The sequence below is a fragment of the Antechinus flavipes genome, chromosome 2 (assembly GCF_016432865.1).
Source record: "Antechinus flavipes isolate AdamAnt ecotype Samford, QLD, Australia chromosome 2, AdamAnt_v2, whole genome shotgun sequence".
Lineage (NCBI taxonomy): Eukaryota > Metazoa > Chordata > Mammalia > Dasyuromorphia > Dasyuridae > Antechinus > Antechinus flavipes.
The window spans coordinates 564,103,600-564,123,609 of NC_067399.1; the positions used below are offsets into that span (position 1 = coordinate 564,103,600).

The 20,010-nt window shown below is 32.7% G+C and overlaps 1 protein-coding gene across 1 annotated transcript in view; it reads left to right on the forward strand.

The window, feature by feature from the left end:
• Positions 1-20,010, forward strand: part of AKAP13 (A-kinase anchoring protein 13) — a 209,310-nt gene that overhangs the window by 144,819 nt on the left and 44,481 nt on the right. Inside the window, exons 11-13 of the mRNA XM_051981057.1 lie at positions 5,841-5,883; positions 7,645-7,777; positions 14,461-14,635. Coding sequence (XP_051837017.1) covers positions 5,841-5,883; positions 7,645-7,777; positions 14,461-14,635 — 351 coding nt within the window. The remainder of the gene's footprint in view (positions 1-5,840; positions 5,884-7,644; positions 7,778-14,460; positions 14,636-20,010) is intronic.

Here is a 20,010-nt window from a genome sequence, read left to right on the forward strand (position 1 = left end):
TTACATTTTTTTTTAATCTAGAGACAAATTTCTAGGAAATCATACTAGAACTGAAGCTGCCTAAATTGTGTGTGATAATGTCCAGAGAACTTCCACTTGGAAACTGCTTCAAGAAATATGTTCAGCATTTCATTTTCTTTCATTAGACTATACTTTTGTCTTTCATCATTGAAAGAAATTCCTGAACTGGCAGATTCCAAATGAGATAGTAATATATAAAAAATGCTTTGCAAATTTTAAAGCACTATATGAATATTAGCTATTATTATTATTACAAAGTTTCACCTTGGGTATTTGAAGAATAATAAAGTAACAATTCACATTTACATAGTAATTCAATATTTGAAAAGCAGTCAAGTACTATTAACCCCACTTTTCAGATAAGGAAACAGACTGAGAATTTAATCAACAAGGATTTATTAAGCACTTCTAAGTGTTAGACATTGTACCTTAAGCCTCAAAAATGCAAATGCCAAAAAAAAACAAAAAAAAAATCTTTCTGGAACTTAACAAATGTGGGAGCTAAGGTAGGATAGGGGGATGGACATAAGAAAACTGAATGAAAGACTAATAGGGTAAAGGGTAAAAGGTAGTACTAAGTATAGTGTCTTCCTACAGATTTCTAGAACAGGATATAGAAGTCCAGAGTGAGAATAGTTTGGTGGAAAAAAACAATTAGGCGACTGACCTGGGCATCCTTTTCATATTGAATTTCCAGAAGGAGTCATTAAGTCAGAGGGAGAGACCCCAGGGACATAATGGGACATAAGAGGTATGAATTATATATAGGGCTGAAATGATCTTCTAGTTTTCTGGGCACGATGGAGATGTCTGTAGTGAATGTAGCTTAGTTAAAAATGAAGATGTTCCCTGACTTGGTTGACCAAGCTAACAGAATTCATACCTGCCAGTTAAGAATTTAGCTGTGGTCTCTTCTGACCCCAAGCCTAGCTGTCTTGTTTACCCGCTACCTTCCATCTGGGTTTTTTAGCTGATGCCTGTGATAATGAAACTTCCCAGTGTTTAGTCTTTGAGCCCACTATATGCATTTCAAGTATAGATACGTGGGTGATTTTGTGTAGACCAGCACTTTGCTTTGAGACAGAACCCAGACAGACCTGGATTCAAATCCTGCCTTTGATATTTAGAACCTCTGTGATTTGAGGGAAGCTATATAAGCTCCTATGGCCCCCTATCTGTGATCTTACTCACACTCATGATTAGCATTAGGAAGAAAATAGTGTCAGTCATAGTTAGCTCTCCATTCTGAGTAGGCACAAAGTGGTGGATAAGGAAGTGGCCTTGGGTTTAAATCATACACTAAATCAGGCCTCAGTCCTTTCACCTCTTAGCCTCAGTTTCTTTATCTGTCATATGAAAAATACAACAGTGTCTGTTTCATAAGGTTGTTGTGAAGATCTCATGAGAAAACAAAGCATTTGTCAAACCTTAAAACATTCCACAGGTTATCCTAAAAGTCTTAATCTTGGCATACTCCGTGTGAATGTCAACTTTTATAAAAATCCAAGTGTGATAACTTGTAAGGTGCTTTAGAGGTCTCTATAAATGTTAAAGATGATAATAATTATTATTGCTACCACCACCACCACTACTACAATAGATTTTTCCAATTTGTTTCCTAACTAGATTTATTATCTCCCTCATTATGTTCCTTTTTTTGGATAATACTTGGTTTATCCTTATATGAAGGACAGTTTTCAAAAAGGGCTTGCATTGATGTATTTTTTACATATAGTTCATTGTAAGGAGGAGCTTATAAAGTTCCTCACATGTGTTTTGATGGATAGGTACATTAGTTGATAGATATACTGTGATCCACAGTTATCAAGTTGTAAAAACTTATTTATTCACTTAAATATGTCTCAAAAACAAAACTATTTTATTTATATGAATATATGCCACATACACATGCATACACATAACATACACAAACACACAAAGGCCTTTGTGAGAAGAAATCAGAGCAAGTCCTTTTAAAAAGAAACCAAACTTGATGAGAAATTTAATGTGATTTTTTTTCTTTCTTCTTTTTTATCCATAAATGCATATGTGTGCAATGATCAGATCATTTCATTGTAACCTAGTTACTTAAAGAATTGGAAGTTAGAAGCATTGATAACTGTAGATACAAGCACTATAAAACAAATGTGTTCACTCTTGAAAAATCTTTAAGGCAATATTGGTATGTGTGACTATATGCACGTATGTATACCTGCATTTTAAAAACATACATACATACACACATACGTATATATAAATAAATACATATACATTATATATATAAATATAAATAAATACATATATACATGCATGCATGCATATATTTTACAATGTTTCCTTATATGCATGCATGTGTGTATATATGTAACTAATTTTATGTGTATATATACATATATATTTTATGTGTGTATGCATTTGGACATATATATATATATATATATATATATATATATAGATAGATAGATAGATAGATAGATATACATATATGTATATCTATCTATATACATACATGTATGTGAATGTATGTGTGAAATATATATTTATGCCTAATTGCATAGGAGTGGAACATATATAAATGCACATAGACTTTTTAAACTTTCAAAGGAAAGAGCTAAGTCCAATCTGGAGAGTACAAACCTCTTTAAGTTAATATTATTTAAAATATTTTTTAATTTCTCTATGTGACCTCCAGATGACTGATCTTACCTGCTTAGTGTTCCATGAAGTGAGATTTCCTATTTAATTCTTATATAACCTATGTATGATTTATATTTTGAGTCATATTTTTTTTGACATCACTTGTCCCCAAAGAGTTTTAGAATCTTTCTGCTTAAGATTTTACTTCTTCTTCCCTCTCCTTCAAATGTCTAATGGATAACAGAGCAGCATCCTGCAGGGCAGAATTTTAAATGGAAGAATGGAGAAATGTCCCCATGTTTAATGAAACATGAATTCTAGAGATTCTTAATCTTTTAGTATCATAAACCCAAAATGGATTTGTTTAAACATTGTAGTAAAGCCTATAGCCTCCATCTTAGAATTATATTTTTAACTGCAAAGAGTGCATAGAACTACAAAGGAAACCTATCATTTTGAAATATAATTAATTTTTAAAAGTTCATGAACCCCTAGGTTATGAGTTGCCATTCTAAAAAACTCAGGCAAATCTGAGTTTGTTCCTTCATAATGTTACCTAAGAAAGGGTTGATCTTGGATTTCAGAAAAAAGAAAAAAAAAAGAACACACAAACACTGTCATTTTTAAATGACTTGGACTTCAGATTTTGTGTGCCATTTTTTTTTTTTGGTTTGTTTTTTGATGTGCATTTTGGCTACCTTTTTCTTTGCTAGCATGTTTTTACACATGCTCTAATATCTTCTGTTAACCTACTCCTCAGAGGTCCAGGAGCAGATACAGCTCACAAAGTGGATTTCCTTCTCCATCAGCATCTCTCCACTTCTTAAGTCTAAAACTGTCTTTTATCTTGGCTCTTCTTCCAGTGATGAAGAGGAGAAGTTGCATAGTAAGTAAGCAACTTTAATGTTCAACAGCTCTTTTGTAGGAACTGGCCATCTCTGTCAATGCTGTGGATGTTGTAACTTAGCAAACAATAGGAGCTCTCTTAGCTTTTCTGTCCTTTGCATGTCATCTGGGAGGTTTACAACCTAAGCCACCTGTTTTCATGCTTTATTTTGAAAATTAGATGAAACAGTTATCGTCTTTGTGCTCATCCTATAATAGCTCACTGATTTCATGGCGTTTTTGTGTAAATTCAGGTTCAGGAAAAATAAGATCCTCCTTAAACTCCAGATACTTCCAAAGATACAGAGGAATAAATAACCTTTAAGTGTCATTTTTAAAAATTTCTAATCCTCAGCACTAATCCACGAAGTTGTTGGTTTGTTTTTGGTTTTAAATTCGACCATATATAATAATAAAATGTCCTACTTTCACTTAAATTTTTTCCATAATGAAAGTAGAGGTTTTTCTTTTTCTTTCTCCTCATGAGACTGTTTCAAGTAAAGTACTTTACTTTGGGATCAAACTATTGATTTGCTTGATGTACATTTTTATTTTACTCATTTGTCTCTCAAAACTTGGAGTTAGTTTTATCTTTTTCGTCCCACAGGTAAGCAATAATTTACAAATAAATAAATCTTTACCAGATAGTACCTAGTTGATAGGTTTCACAAGGCCTGATATTAGCAGACTTGTTAATTAAGAGGAATGCAGCTTTACCCTTATGAATCTCATTACAGATTGTTAAAGAGAGGACTAAATGATTAGGCCCTTTTTTTGCAAAAATTCTGTTTGTAATATACCAAAATTACCTCTCATTGGGAATACTCATTTATATCTTGAAATGATTTAATAAAATACTTTCAGTTTCTCATAACTGATGTTCTTGAATTAAGTGATCTGTTTGCTCTTCATCCTAAATTTCAACCTTATTTAAATATCATCCAAATTTTTAAGTTTAATACTTTTTAGTCCAATTTTCTATGTCAACACAATTTTCTTATATAATAGCTTGTTTTTCTCTCTTTGATAGTCACTGACTCACTCTTTCTCATAGTTGGAAAGTTTTGTGATTATGAGTTTATAGTTTGAAAAAAGTGTTTGCGGAGGTATCTTCATGGAACGATCTGGCAATAGTGATTATTCATAAGTCTTCTCTACTAAAGATGGCAGCTTATTATAGCAGAAAGCCTTGGGGCCATTAGAGACCCCATTTGGCATCTTAGCTTTCACACTCAACAACTGTGTAGTTTGGGGCACATTGCTTACATTTTCTGTAAATCTCAGTTGCCTAATCTACAAAATAGTGATAAAAACATTGATAACTTGTGAGGTTTGACTGAGAAAATGTTTGTAAAGCCCTTTGTAAAGATAAAAATGCTATATATATTTGCTATTACCATTTTATTCTACCTTTCTCTACAACCTCTTTGGAATCCTCTTAGCTTTCACACTTTAGAACTCTGTAATTTTAGGCAAATCCCATTCCCAAGGTCTTTGATGGAGGAAGGGGGGGAGGGTGGAACAAAATCTCTTGGGTGTTTAGAAATTGTTTAAAAGTTCTTTGTACAGGAACTCCTATTTTTATATTCAATTTCTAAAATATGTTAAACACTAGAGCTGGGACTAGCAAAAATATGATGTGATTTTTTTCCCCCAAATAATCTTTGAAAATTTTAAATTTCATTAACAGTGAGGTAAGATTCAATTGGCAAATTGTTACTCGGAATCTAATTAAAAGGTGTATCTCCTATGTTATTGCAAAAAGTGGGCTGAGCATATTACCTCTACTTAAATGTGTATTATAGAAAAGAAATTTACAAAAATGGACATTTAAACATTGAAATTATGCATTCTGTTGTATGATTGTAACCTTTCTGCCACATTATCCCTGAAAATGTAATAATAAGGAATAATGCTTATGTTCATTTTAACTGCTCTGATTTCTGAATATCACTAAAAACAGACAAGTAAATCCTTCCTGTTACAGAAAATAAAAGGTACAGTTTTTGCATTTCCTGAAGATTTTTTAAACATCTGTATTGTAAAATTTTCACAATATCCTTGATTAGGTATTTTTTGTGCTACTTTGTCACAGGTGACAATGCACAGCTGTCACTCTTCATCATTGCCATCACTTAAATTTTTTTGGTTAATTCCTTCCCCTTGCATGTTGAGACAAAAAAGCATCAGATACTGAATTTCAACATACTAATTCCTAATGCTGCCTTGACTCTGTCTTTGTCATATTAATTGTAGGAAATCTTGTATTCTAACTTTTTTTTCCCTGTGTCTTTCAGATTCACGAGCCTTCCTCAATACCAGCACTAATTTAACTGAAAGGTATTATATATTTCATTTTGTTATTCCTTTTCCTGAAATGACTTTCCAGAAATTCTGATATTATTAGGTTAGTTTGGGGCACACCATGAAAAATTGGCATCTCAAAGCAATTGTCTCTCTAATCAGTTATATATATTATAAGATGCTAATTCACAATAGTAGAATTTAGTTAATCTTTATATCATCAATATTTCCATGTTTTCTTTTCTTAAATCTTTTTTTATTTAAAAAATTTTGCTCTCAGCCATTTGAACCCACAAATGTCATCAAAATTGATTTTTTTTTTATTTTTATGAAGTTCTGTAGAATCATGCACACAGAGAATATAGTCTGATAGGTTTTTATTCTGTAATTATTGTATATAAATACATGTGGTCCTACCTACCACCTTGTAAAGTGTATATTTCTCAGTTCTAATTACTTGGCTTCCATACAGCTGCAAATGTGACATATCACTGCATACTATTCAGTAGATAGGAAATATCTGTTCTTTCTGTTTACTTTTTAATCCTTATTTTCAAATTCAAATTCAAGTTAGTTTTGAATACAAAAAAATTAAGAATACATCGTTAACTATAACTGTTTTACAAAAATTTCCCCTTTCACACATAATTTATAATGACTTACTGTAATCTTGTTATTTTTATTTGTTATTCTCTTTGACATCTTTTTTTTTCTTTTTTTTTGAGTCTTAGGACATTTAGGGAAATGGTCATACTTTTTTTTTCTCTCCTTTGAAATAAAATAGTTGTTACTTTGGATTGGTTTTTTTCCCATGTTCTCTACCTAGGGCAGGGGAGGGAGTAAGCAGGATTCTTTGGGATGTAAAAAAAATTCATTTATTAATAGAAATGGATCTGATGTGAAGATGCCAAAGATAAAGATTTCAGCTACATGTAAAAACTACCTTTGAATTCCTTATTTTCCTTTTCAAATCTGGCCCATGATGTTGTCTCACTCTAAGGAGGGGCCAAAAAAAACAAATTTGCATTTAATCTCAGTCAACAGTACCATCCATTGTAAACAAAACAGTGATAGAGATTTCAATTCCTTTCCTCAGGAAGTTTATTGTATAATCTGTCTTACAGTTAGTTCAGCATTTATCATCAAGTCTTAATTCATTCACTATAGATTTTGGATTCACTTCTAGCTGACAGTTGATCAAAGTTAAGTCCTTATAGAATATACAGTAGAGGAAGCCATACTTGTCTTCCTCTATGTAATTATACTTGTGGATAAACAAGAAAAATCTAACAAAAACTATCATTTGGTCATTTGAAAGACAATATTTTGAATTAGTACATAATTAGTATCTGATCAAATTAAAATCTAGGATATCCAATAACATGGTTTGTTTTATGACTTTTTTTTTTTTTTGGCCAGAACTATGATTGCTAGATTTAGAAGAAAACCAAAAATATATATATATATATATATTTGTACCATATAAATACAATCATTATTTCATTGTAGTATAGTAGTACTGAAATATTCATTACTCATAAGAGAATAGGAATTCATTTTTTAGCAGCAGAGGGCACTATAACATATGGCCTATCCTAATTTTCAAACATTTTATGCAAATATCTCTAGCTTCTCTCCACTAGCTGATTTTGCATCTTTTTAATATAAAATTATGAATCATTTGAGCTGTAATTAAAATAATAAGTGGCAGAATAGGATCATATGGGAAAAATTTAGATGAGAAAAAGCTCACATATTATTTCCTTTTTTAAGATGGATTTTTTTTTTTCCTTTTAGTGTAACTGAACAGCCCTTTAGCTTTGCTCCACAAAGCCCTTCCAAGAAAGATTTTGAAGGGAAAAGTGGAACAAAAGTCAGTCGCACCTTCAGCTATATCAAGAACAAAATGTCCAGCAGTAAGAAGAGCAAAGTAAGTGACTCCGTGGTACCCACTTGTTCTTGTATTCTGCATAGAATTCCTTAGGGACAGTCATATGTGACCTGATCACTTAAATCAGGCATCAGGAGATTGTAGTTATGATATGCAGATTAAAGACTGCATAACATTAGGATGAGGATGGGGGAAAAAGCTAAGAGAGACCATGTGAAAGCTCTTTTTCCAAAATGGATAATATAATAGGCTTGTGTATGAGTTGAGTCAGAAGAATTGTAATGAAGTCAGTGGCACTGGATTAAAATGACACTTGAGGATTTCCTGCAGTTTGATAGCATTGGGGTGTATTTTAATATTTTAATTGAACATCTGCAACTATGAATAAGATTCCTCAGGACATCACAAGGGCTTAGAAAATTGGCTGATGTAATGTGATTTATTTTATTTTTACTCTTGGGCTCCAAGGAAACAGTGCCAGTTTCAGTAACTTAGTGTTTTCAAAATACTGAAAGCTAAAAATAAAGAGTAATTTAATTTACTTGCAATTTTCCCTGGTTTTCTACAGGTAGAAATCATGTGGGGAAAAAGACCTTACTAATGGAATTTCTGCTCCATTTCTATTACCCTATTCACAAATTCCTCCAAAAATCTAGTTATGAGATTTATTTGCAAAATCCTTAAAGTCAGCTCAATTATCAATCTTAGTTTGTCTGGGGAGAGAAGTGACCTCCAAAATAAGTGGGTCTCCTACTTACATGGAACTCTTTAGTCAAAAGGCAAGAATTTACGTATCTGTACATTAAATCTCTGCTGAATGGTTCCTACTCTTGAATTTGTAGATTTGTGGAGATGCAGCACCAAATCTGCCTGTTTTTCATAGTTTTTAATAAAAGATAGAGAACTCCAAGAATAGCCTTATTTTTTGCTCATAAAAAGCAAAAGAAAATGATTGAAATTTCATCCTCATGCTTCTTTTGTAACCACATGAATAATAATGATGATGATGATAGCTAAAAGTTAAATAGTGCTTATTAATGTTCTAGGCATTGTATTCTCTTCATTGATCCTCATGGGAAGTTGGTGCTGTTAAGCCCATTTTTCAAATGGGAAAACTGATGCAAATAAATTAAGTGACTTACCCAGGGTAATACAACTAATCAGTGCCTGAGTCTACCTGATTCCAGGCTCAATACTTTATCTACTTTTCTAGAAAAGTAGAAAACTAGGTGAAATGGGGGCAAAGAACTGTCCTAGATAATAAAAATTATTAACTGTTATCTACATACTTGGCTTTAATTTTCACTTAAAAAAGTAAGGCTTAAAGAGGGGACTATATCTTCATAAGAATATTGATAGTAGAACAGATAACAGGGCCTGTTATTCAGCCCAGTAGCCAAATGACTGGAAAACGTAACCTGAAAATGCCCTTCCAACAGATCTAGATGTGAAGAGCGATCCCGTACTTTACTATTACCTGTTGAGTGCCTTGTCATTACTGTGCCCTTCTCCTTTTAGTTGGTAAGATAAGTTTAAAGTTTGAAACAATAGCAGGTAATACAAGGCAGATTCTAGAGCTAGAAAACTTGAGAGTTTCTCTTACTCCAAGGACTTATTTTTCAAGTGAGGAAACAGTTCTAGAGAGTTGGAAGGATTAGCCTGGTCTTCTATAGCTAATTTAGTAGCAGAACTAAGACTAGAACCAATTCTCTCTGAATTTTATTCTCGTTTCTTTAAGATAAAAATCTCAAATTTCCTTACCATCATTTTATACATAAAAGAATTGTAGTTAGGTGATTGAGAATAGGGGTTAGAGTAGTGGGGAGCATGAGGAGTTACACTAGAATGAAGTGTCATCTCTGATGGAAACCATTTAAGTAAATAAGACTTTAGTTGACCTATTGACTTGCTGGAAGTTACTGCATTATTGTGCAATTGACTTAAGTTCCTCTTAGAGATGTTGTCTCTCTTCACTGTGTGGTCATCTGAAAGGCCAGGCTGCCTCAAGCAATGCAGCCTTAAACACAATTGTAAAGAAAATACTTACCTCAGGGTTTTAAACCCTTTCAGAATATTTTCATGCTCCTATATAGTCCCCTGTACACCAAGTGAATTCAAAAATTTGCAAAACATTGTTTTATAGTTTACTTACTGACCAACTCAGAGGTTGCTACCTGTGAAACTCACTGTTGCCCTTTTTTTTTCACCCCAAGCAGTATTTGATGATGGTTAGGCTATGATGAGTAGATAATAGGACATTCTAAGTACTGTGCTTTTATAATTATCTGGGTGCTTTGCCATTTTGGCCAAAGATCCCCCCTTCAGGAGTTAAGAAATGAAAATAGGTTTGTCCAGGAGCAGAGACTTAATTTTCAACATAATAAAAAAAGACCATTCCTTTTTCCAATCCAAGCAATGGAGTGGAAAATCATGATCTAAATATCCCATGTTTGAGCCTGCCACTGATTTTCTGAATTGTAAAGATCACTTCATTTGAATCACTTTTTAAATGGCTTTGTGTGGTTTTCCTTTTCTTTAGTCTATTTGAGATTTCTGTAATCACCTGTAAAATAAGTTTTAAAATAGCATGTATTAACACTCTTTTATCATGAGTAAAAATATTTAGTTTCAAAATTTTTATATCAACATATATAGTATTCATTAAGATTGTTTAAGAAGATCATTAAGGGTGGTTTGAAAATTTCTACTAAAAAGAGTATTGATTTGATTTTCTTAAACAAATAACAAACAAAACTATGTTAATATATAATCACACTTTTATTACCCTAATTTGATTTGCAGAATTTTAGAATCCTTAATATATTTCTTTGTGAATTGACAAAAACTGACAGTCATTAGAAAAAGCTTGAGATCTCGAAAAGGCAAGTAGCACTCTAAACAGGAAGTAGAACAGGAAGAAGACCCAATTACAGCTTCTGTTTTCTGTGATCTTTGAGAAAGAGTGCTACATACAGTTCCCTCCTGACTAATTTTACTTGAGTCAAAGTACTGAAAAACCTGTAACATTTGTTGGCAGTTTTTTAGACTTATAAAAAATCTGCATTCATCATAGTTCACTTTGGGTGAATCAGTTTTCTACTGACAGTAGAAAGATGAAAATTATGAAAAGACATTTTTAGTTAAAGTTAAAGTAAGATACCTGTGAGTAGAGGGTTTATAATACTAGCTCTCTCTCTCACTGAAACACTTGGAAATTTTAAGTCACTCACACATGTTTTCCTAAAGAGGAATGAATGCCAGTAAGACTTGTAGGTACCTGGTTGTCACCCTGATGGATGAGTATTTGAAAATGATGCAGTAAAATCAGACTGTCTACACTAGAAACAGCCTTAGATATCATTCAGTTCAACCTCTTTATCTTACAAAGGAGGAAATTAAATCTGAGAAATCTAAAAAGACCAAGATTGCCCAGTGAATCAATATAAAACCAAATTTCCTTTCTCCTAGTCCAGTTCTGTGCCCAGTGTAACACACTATCACTTGCTAAACCAGTATTTAAATGTAGTAATAAATTCACTCATTCTTTCTCTCCTTTATTATGTTTACTGTGTGATAAAATTGCTCATCACGATCAAATGGGAGAGGTTTTCAGTTTTTCTGAATTGTGATCATTTGTGTTTTTTTAAAAAGGAAAAAAATTACCTTTCTCCAATGGAATTTTGTTCATCTCTTTTTAAACACTGTTAACTGTTTCTTAGGGAAGAAGTATTTTTTTTTTAATTTCAAAATGTGGAAATCTGGCAAACAAAAAAGTTAAGTAATCATATGAAAAGTTAAACTTAAAAAAAGAAAAGATTACTCCTTTTCCAAAGCCAGATGATTCATCAAGAGGATTCCTAAAGGAATCACTGGTTTTATAAAATGAAGCATTTGGTTCAGAGATTTTTTAAAAAGTGATCATTAGCACAATAGTGTTTAAAAACTAGACCTGAGAATCTTTCCTTGCTTAAGAGATATTAGGGAAAATTTGTTTTGTTTCATTTCTCATATCACTTTTAAATGTTGTTACTAGCAGCATCCAAATAGTTAAGATTGTCTTCAAGGAAACAGGCTGTTATCAACCCTCCCTCTGTCTTTCTCAACCAGTCTCTGGCTTCCTCTTATACTTTCACTAATGGCAGCTTGAAGTCGGTTCTGCTCCGTCCTGTAGGCATGAGCGTCTCCTTCTTAGGGAGCAAATTTCCTGTCCTTAGGGGAGAATTATGTCGGTAAAGTGGGGTCGATTTCATGAAGTCCCTCTCATAACAGTGAGATTTATAGGACCAAAACATGGGGAGGTAAGAGCCAGACCTTTTTTTTAAACACAAAAATCTAATAAGCAAACACAGAAAGGGAAGATATGAAGCTTGGGTTTTCTGATTCTTGGAAGAAAACTAATTTTTGGGAGAGTATCAGAAAAAATAGAGGGTGAAGAAACTAATTTTTAAAGTTTAAATAGTACTGCAGCATTGCAAGAATGTTAATAGCTAGCTGCCATCTCAAATGTCTTTATCATTCTTTTAGTTGAGAACTCAGTATGGGGGATGCCTTTTTTTTTTTTTTTTGTTTCGACATTGGCATGTGGCATAATCCTAAAAAGTAAAATTGTGGGGAAAGAGGAAAATTCTATAAAGTGCCACCATTTTAAAAGTTGATTTTTATGATGTTTATGTGTATGGTAGAAATTGCTTTTTTTTTTCCACACCAGAGCAGTTTCCTGTTTTGTAACTGAAGCAATTTATCTTTTTATTTTTTTTTTAAATTCACATTGCATTCTTATTTATAGTTTTGTTCCATAGTATCACTGGACCCTCTAAAGTTCTGCTAACTGAACTCTAATAATGAGGAAAGAAATTTATCTAGATCATACGTCTTACTTAAATTTTGTAGTATTTTTAACTTACACTTTTGGTAAAATATCCACGTAGATGTTTTAGCAAAACAATTTCAGTATTGGAGGGGGGCTGTAATTAAAAGAAAAACTATAATACATCTATTTGGAGTTCTGTTGTGGCACATAACAGATTATCTTTAAACTCATATTAATTCCCATATAACTGCCATCATAGCTCATCCATATTATTCAAATTCGATTGCAATCTAAGAAATATTATATATATTAGATAATCATTAGTTTGTCTAGTTGAATGTTCTCTCTCTGACAATAACATCATATAAAATTTCCTGGCAATAGTATGGATGCCTTCATTGTGTCATAGTTCTATGTTATAAGTTATTGTTGTCCTAGAATAACCTGTTAGAAAAGTTAATTTCTCTTTTCTAATTTCCTCCTCCTTTTGGTGGTAAGCATTATGAAAAACTGTCTTTGGTCATATTCTTCCATTATTTCGAATTTTGGGTGAAATACATAATCTTATAGTTCAAGGTCTTTTAAAGGTACCATCAGTTCTAACGATCATTTAATTGCCTTTCTCTTGACCTTTCCCAGGAAAGTTTTTAAGGTGGAAAAAGCAGAATACTATTCAGAAATAGTCCAGGTGTAAATTTGTTTTGTGTTTTAAGCCAAAGAGAGAGGATATTGCTTTGTTATTAAAAACTTTCTTGATGATGTTTGGCCTTTTGTGTTCTGTCTTTATATCAGTAAAGTGAGATCTGAAGAAGATAAGGAGGGAAGGATAAAGGAGGTTACAAGTGAAAAAATTTTAAAGGATAATAATTTCCTACAGTTAAAATTAAAAGACATCAACATAGACCTTAGGTGTATTCACAAATCCATAGTAATCGTTTTTCTTATAATGAAAATGTCCTTATTAGTATAATTGTAATAAAAGCCATTTTTCAATGCAAATTTGGGTCTGGCATCCAGTAGATGTCTTTTCAGTCCATTGCATCAGTGCCAAAGAAGGTATATACACAGAATATATCCTTTGTTATATTATCATAGTGTCTTTATATTGAAAGGAATTGTGTCTTTATTCTGAACCATAGTTGAAACTCAAAGAATTTTTCAAATCTTAACTTTTCCAAGTCTAATCCACATAACACCTTATGTGAAAGATTCAAGTGCAACAATTCCGTATATAACTTCATTTTGCTATGTGCAACCTGAAAGAATTTATTCACTTTTGCCATCAAGGCATCAAGAATAGGGACCATCTCAAGTGCAGTCAGGCAGCAAATTTGGGAAATGACCCAAAATATCCTAAGACTTTATATGTAAATTTGGTCTCCTTGTCCCTTCTCCATTTCTTCCTACCACTACAGTTGAATGCTAAAGACAAAAAAAGTCTGCCTTTCCTATTTGGACATTATTTTCCAAAGGAAGGGACCAACTCCCAGTTGAAAGGAAAATTAAAAGGGAAAGTTTGGCCAATATAAAATCACTAGGTAGGTGATATCATCTTTGTACATATTCTTTGTTGTTATTCAGTCATGTCTGACTCCTCATGAGCCCATTAGAGGTTTTAAAAATAACAGAGTTGTTTATCATTGCCTTTTCTAGCTTGTTTCACAGAGGAAAATAGGGTTAAATTAAATGATTTATCCAGGATCATACATCTAGTAAGTATCTGAGACCAGATTTGAACTCAAGAAGATGAATAAAATCTCATTCCAAGCCCAGTGCTTTTTTTTTTAATCTCTCTATAAAATATCTTCCAGACTTCTGCTGGCCTATTATCTTAAGGTATAAGTTGGTGAAAAAAATGTATAATGTATAATGTATAACTGTAATTATAACTAACAACTCTTTGCTTTGGCAGGAGAAAGAGAAGGACAAAGACAAGATTAAGGAGAAAGATAAAGATTCCAGAGAGAAAGAGAAGGACAAGAAGATGTTGAATGGACATACATTTACTTCCATCCCTATTGTGGGGCCAATCAATTGCAGCCAGTGTTTGAAAGCTTTCACTAACAAAGATGCTTACACATGTGCAAGTAAGCAATTTTGTCTTCTTTCTGAAATGACCTAGTATAAGGAAGATTGCTTGGGGAAGAAGGCTTCTTAGAGATGTTATGTTTTGTTTTCTTATTCAGAAATTATATAATTGAAGACTTTTTATACTTTATTTTTCTTCAAGAAGTTGTGTATTCTAATTGTTCCTTCATAACTTTAAAGAAAAACTGCAAATTTTACTAATTTACCATTTGCAAATGGTAACTACCAGTCTACTATGATTTGTTAATTTTAACATCTTCCCTAGCATATGTATACCATAATGGCCTCCTGTTGTATATTAAAATCTACCTTTAAGCTGAGGGATTTCAGGTGTTTAGATATTACAGTAACATATTAAGTCAAATTTTTATCCAGAGGAAAGAAAGAGACTTCACTTGCTAGTTGGGGGAAAAAAAGCACATAGATTTTATTTTAGAGATTGGATTCCAATAAAACTTACAACTAAGAAATATCTATTATTTACTTTTTGTTATCTGTTAATATGATTACCAGCTAATATTTGACAGGAAAACCAAGTTGGTTGTGTAGGGTAAGCAGTGGAAGAAGACATTCATGCTTGGGTAAGGAGATGCAGTGGTATGAGATTGATAATATAACTACAGCTTCTATGCAGAGTTGAAGTTTTCTAGTAACATCTGATCTTGGGAACCTTATGTTTAAGTCATTTCTCTTTATGTGTTTCTTTTTTGGCCTTGTACAAAGACAAGTAAATTGGCCTCAATTTTTTTGGTTTTTTTTGGTTAAATAATAATAATATAAATAATAAAAGTTAAAATTGAAGCCCTTGTAAAATTTATGTTTAAAGGGCTTTGAATGGCTGCAAGAAAATTAAATTTACCTTTAAACTTAGCCACAATGAAGACTTAAGTGGCTGAAGTGAGAGTCCATTAAAAGATGTGTATTAAGGAGTGATCTACTGATGCTGGGAACTATAAGAGATCCAAAGAAGCATTTTCTAGACACAGTTAGTCTTTGTGGACTTTACCCAATAACTTGAAACTGGTGGGTGATGTTGATAGAATGGGGTCTTAATTCATTTGCCCAATCATAAGGTGCTGAATTAAAAGTTCCATTTAGGATTGGAATAAAATAGAAAACAAGTGGTCAATTTTTTTTTTCTAAGTGATGTTAGCGTTAGAAGCCCACCAGCCAACTTGAAAGCAGCATGAGAAGAGTTAATTTGCTGATATTGCTCTTGATGTTACTTCTGTTAGCTTATTTAGAAGAAGGAATTTTTGCACCATGATGTGAGTTCTCTTTACATCCAGGAAGGAAGATCTACTTCCTAACTACCAGTCATTGGTTTAGATCAGATTAGCTCAAAATATTTAAACAATACCTTTGTATGATATAATAAGTAAGTTTCACACAGTGATAAGTCAAATACAATGAATGGTAAACTTCTTGGACATGTTTTTCTACCTTCTCAGGACATTTCAATTTCTAAGAAAATTAGACATCTCTAGGACTTTTCTATCCCATACTCTGAGTAAATACAATTGAATTAAATAATATCCAAAAAATAGTGAGGGTATAAGGATACACTGTAATGTCTTTCTCTGGTTTCCAAACTTTTGCCGCCTAAAATACATAGAAAATTGCAGGCTTTTTAAAATCCCTACAGGAGTATGACTTGACTTCCCTGCCTCAGTTTTCTTATCTGTAAAATGAGTGGATTAGATTAAATAACTATTGAGGTCCCTTTCAGCTCTTAGAACTATGATCTTTTTGCAGGGATTGATCATTTGCTCTTTTCTTAGTAAGTGAAGTGAATCCATAATAATTGTTGTGGATTTGCATGGAAAGAAAAGATGCCAAAATATCTTGGGAAGCACAGGGGCAGATATATATGCCTTATCATATATTATGATATATGCTTATCATAATTAGAATTAATAGTACACATTTGTGAAAAACTAGTTTTCAGTTGACTTTATGGCAACACTATCAGGTAGTGTAATGATTATAATACCTTGAGTTTATGCCATATAAAGATTAAAGAACTGGAACTATTTAGCCTATAGAAGACCAAACTTCAGAAGATAATGATAACTTCTTAAAATACATGAAAAGCTGTCACCTGGAAGATAAATTAAATTTCTTATACTTGTTACCAGGGGACAGAGAATTTAGAGGTAGATGAAAGTCATAAAAGGACAAATTTAGATTTTACAGGAGTTAAAACTTCCTCCTAACCACATGGGCTGTCCCAAACTATCTGCCTCAAGCATTAGTCAACCTCCTCTCTTTGAAAGTATTCAGGCAAAAGTTGGATTACTGTTGGTAGGACATGTTATAGATCAATTTTTCTTTTTTTTTTTTGGAATAAGTAAGATTATATGGTTCTTCTAATTCTGAAATTCTGTCTCTCCATTTTATAGATTCACTCTCAGAGAGGTTTTGTGACTGAGCAAGGATAAATACTAATATGTAGTAGAATTAGAACTCAAAGTCTTTTGATACCAAGTCTTATGTTCTTTCCTCTGTGTTTGACTTTCTGTCTTCAGTTTCTTAAGGATTATTTCTAGTTTTGAATCCTAAAATCATGTACTAAGAAAAAAATTAGGCAAATTATATTTTAAGGCTTTAGTTGTTTTGGGGGGGAGCAGAAAAGAGAGGGGAGTAAGGAGGTGAGGTTGGAGGCGTTAATATTTAAGCACCTTGTCTAGGATTTTACAGCTACTAAGTGTCTGAGGGTAGATTTGAACTCAAGTCCTTCTGACCCCTCTGCCACCTAGCTGACCTTAAAGCTTTAGTCTTAAAAAGATGATTTTGCAGTATCTTCTTTTTGTGACAACTCTAATGACATAAGGGTATTGATCAGTTGTGGTTCTTCTAATAAATGTTTTCTAGTAACTATTTTTATATCACTTTACCAGTTTCAAATGTATAAACATGCAGCTTTCATTATAAATGATCTAAACACTAACCCTGGAATCAGGAGGACCTAAATTCAAATTTGGCCTCAGACTAGCTATTTGATACTGGGCAAGTTACTTAACCCAGTTGCCTACCCCCCAAAAAATGATCTAAAAGAATTCTGAGATTCATTCGTTCCCCTGGAAGCCCATAGTTTCATGAATTAAAAATAGTGGTTTGTTACCAGACTTACCTGTTTATTTTGGATTAGCATGTGTATCCTTAACCAGTTTTTTTCTGATTTATAGTTTGTTAAGGTAAACAGTTCAATAGAGATTTAAAAACATTAGTTCATCTCATTTACCCTGGTTTACCAGAGAAAGGAAATGGAGTGCAGGATGTTGAAACTGAAACTAAAAAGCATCAGACAAATCAAAATGTGACAGTTTAATCGGCCCTATGAATCTCTATGTTCATTTATCTGTAGTTCAGAAAATAGAACATAGCTATCCATTGGAGTGCAATCATTGACAGGTCATTCAAAGTCACAAGATTCCCTACAGACAGTGGTGAGAGTATCACAGCATTTGGTGCTGCAAAGTCATTGAATGATAATGTGTAATGTGACTTATAAAAATGAAAGGAGAAAAAAAAAAAAAAGGGAAGTAGGGGGATCCAATCATGAGAAAAAAGGAAGAATAAATAGTAATCTTCCCAAAGCGACAGAAGTAATTGGCCTGATCCTCTTTAGCTTTCTAAACAACAGAGCCAATAATGAATTTGTTTGTATGGAGCACAATCTTGTGTTATCCATACAGCAAGTGGAAAATTATAATTATAAATAAATATTATATATATACATACATATATATGTAATATAAGTAATTTTAGGTTACTCACTCTATCTTACCTCTTCTCATTCCTTTCATTGTGCTCAAAATCTTCCTGAGATTTTCAAGAAACTAATTCTTCCTTCAATTACCCATTTACCTCCTGGGGAAATAATTTGTGCTGAAATAAAAAGAAAAAGAGGCAGCCACATGGAGCAGTGGATAGAGCATTAGCCTTGAAATTAAGAGGACCTGAAATAAAAAGAAAAATAGTTTCCCTTTTGAATTAGCATGACCATTTTGTTAATGCTAGGATTTAATGCCAAATTCATGCATTTAACTCATTTGCCTGATCCTCATGACAGTGTTATAATGCTGCATATGGCATCTCTCTTTCTGAAGATTTCAGTTACTTTAGATGAGTATAACTTCTTAGAAAAGGGTTTTGTTTTTTTTTTTTTTTAATGAAAAATTTTTTCTTGTTCCCTTTTGATGTTTGCTGGACCAGATTGCTGGACCTTAATCTTAGCTTGTGTGAGAATGATCTTAGGGACTAGGAATAAATAGGAACCAAGTACAACCAGAATGTATTAATTAAAAGGATAGCTAATGAACATCATTAAAGGACTCTTTATCAAAGACAGTAAGCATGACTTTTCAAAAACAGCTTTTAAGAAAGACTTACTTTATTTCCTTTGTGGATGGAGTTGCCTAACCAGCAGATCCCATATTTTTGTACATAAAGTTTACCTATATTTTAGCTACACATAGATAAAACTTGATGGTCTAGTATGACACAGGAAAGTATGACACAGGTTAGAGTCAGCTAACCTGGGTTTTAAATGCCAGGACTGCCATTGTGTATCCTCGGACAAATCACTTAACCTCTGAGACTCAGTTTATTCATCTGTAAAATTAAAATTTTAAAATAGAAACCATTCAGTGTCAACTTGAAAGGAAATTAGAAAGGCCCAGGGACCTATGCATAACTCTGTGCTGTCACATTTTATCAGTGATTTGGAGGAAGACAAAGAGGATATATTTATCAGTTTTGTGGGTAACACAAATAAGGGTTAGGTAACACTAGATTATAGAATTTTTCCGATAGAAAGGTAGGTTAATACTAAAAAGAAACTTAATATGTATCAATATGATCTTAGCTGAACAAGTAAAATATGAGGGAAACATAGTTTTAAAAGAAGTTCATCTGAAAAAGATTTTGGAATTTTGGTTTACTGCAAGTCAGTCTGAGTCAATAGTGTGATGTCAGCCAGAAAAACTAATGCTTCCTTAGACTGCACTAAGCACCTCATAGTTTATAGGAAGAAAGAAGTGAAAGATCTATTGTACTTTCCCTGGTCAATCCACATTTGGGGTGTCATATTTTAGGAATGGCATTAAAAAGCTTCCAGAGGAAGATAGGCAGGAGATTAAAAGGTCTTGAGAGCAAGACAAATGAGGATTAGTTGAAGTAACTGGGGGTTTTAAGCCCAAAGAAGAGAAGGTTTGGGAAAAGCACATAATAGCTGTTTTTAGCTATCTGAAGAACCACCAATAAGAAAAAAAAATCAGATATTTTGTTTGGTTTCAAGATGAAGAACACAAAGGAAAACTTCCTAACACTTAGACCTATCCATTCATGGAATGGGCAGCTTTGAACAAGG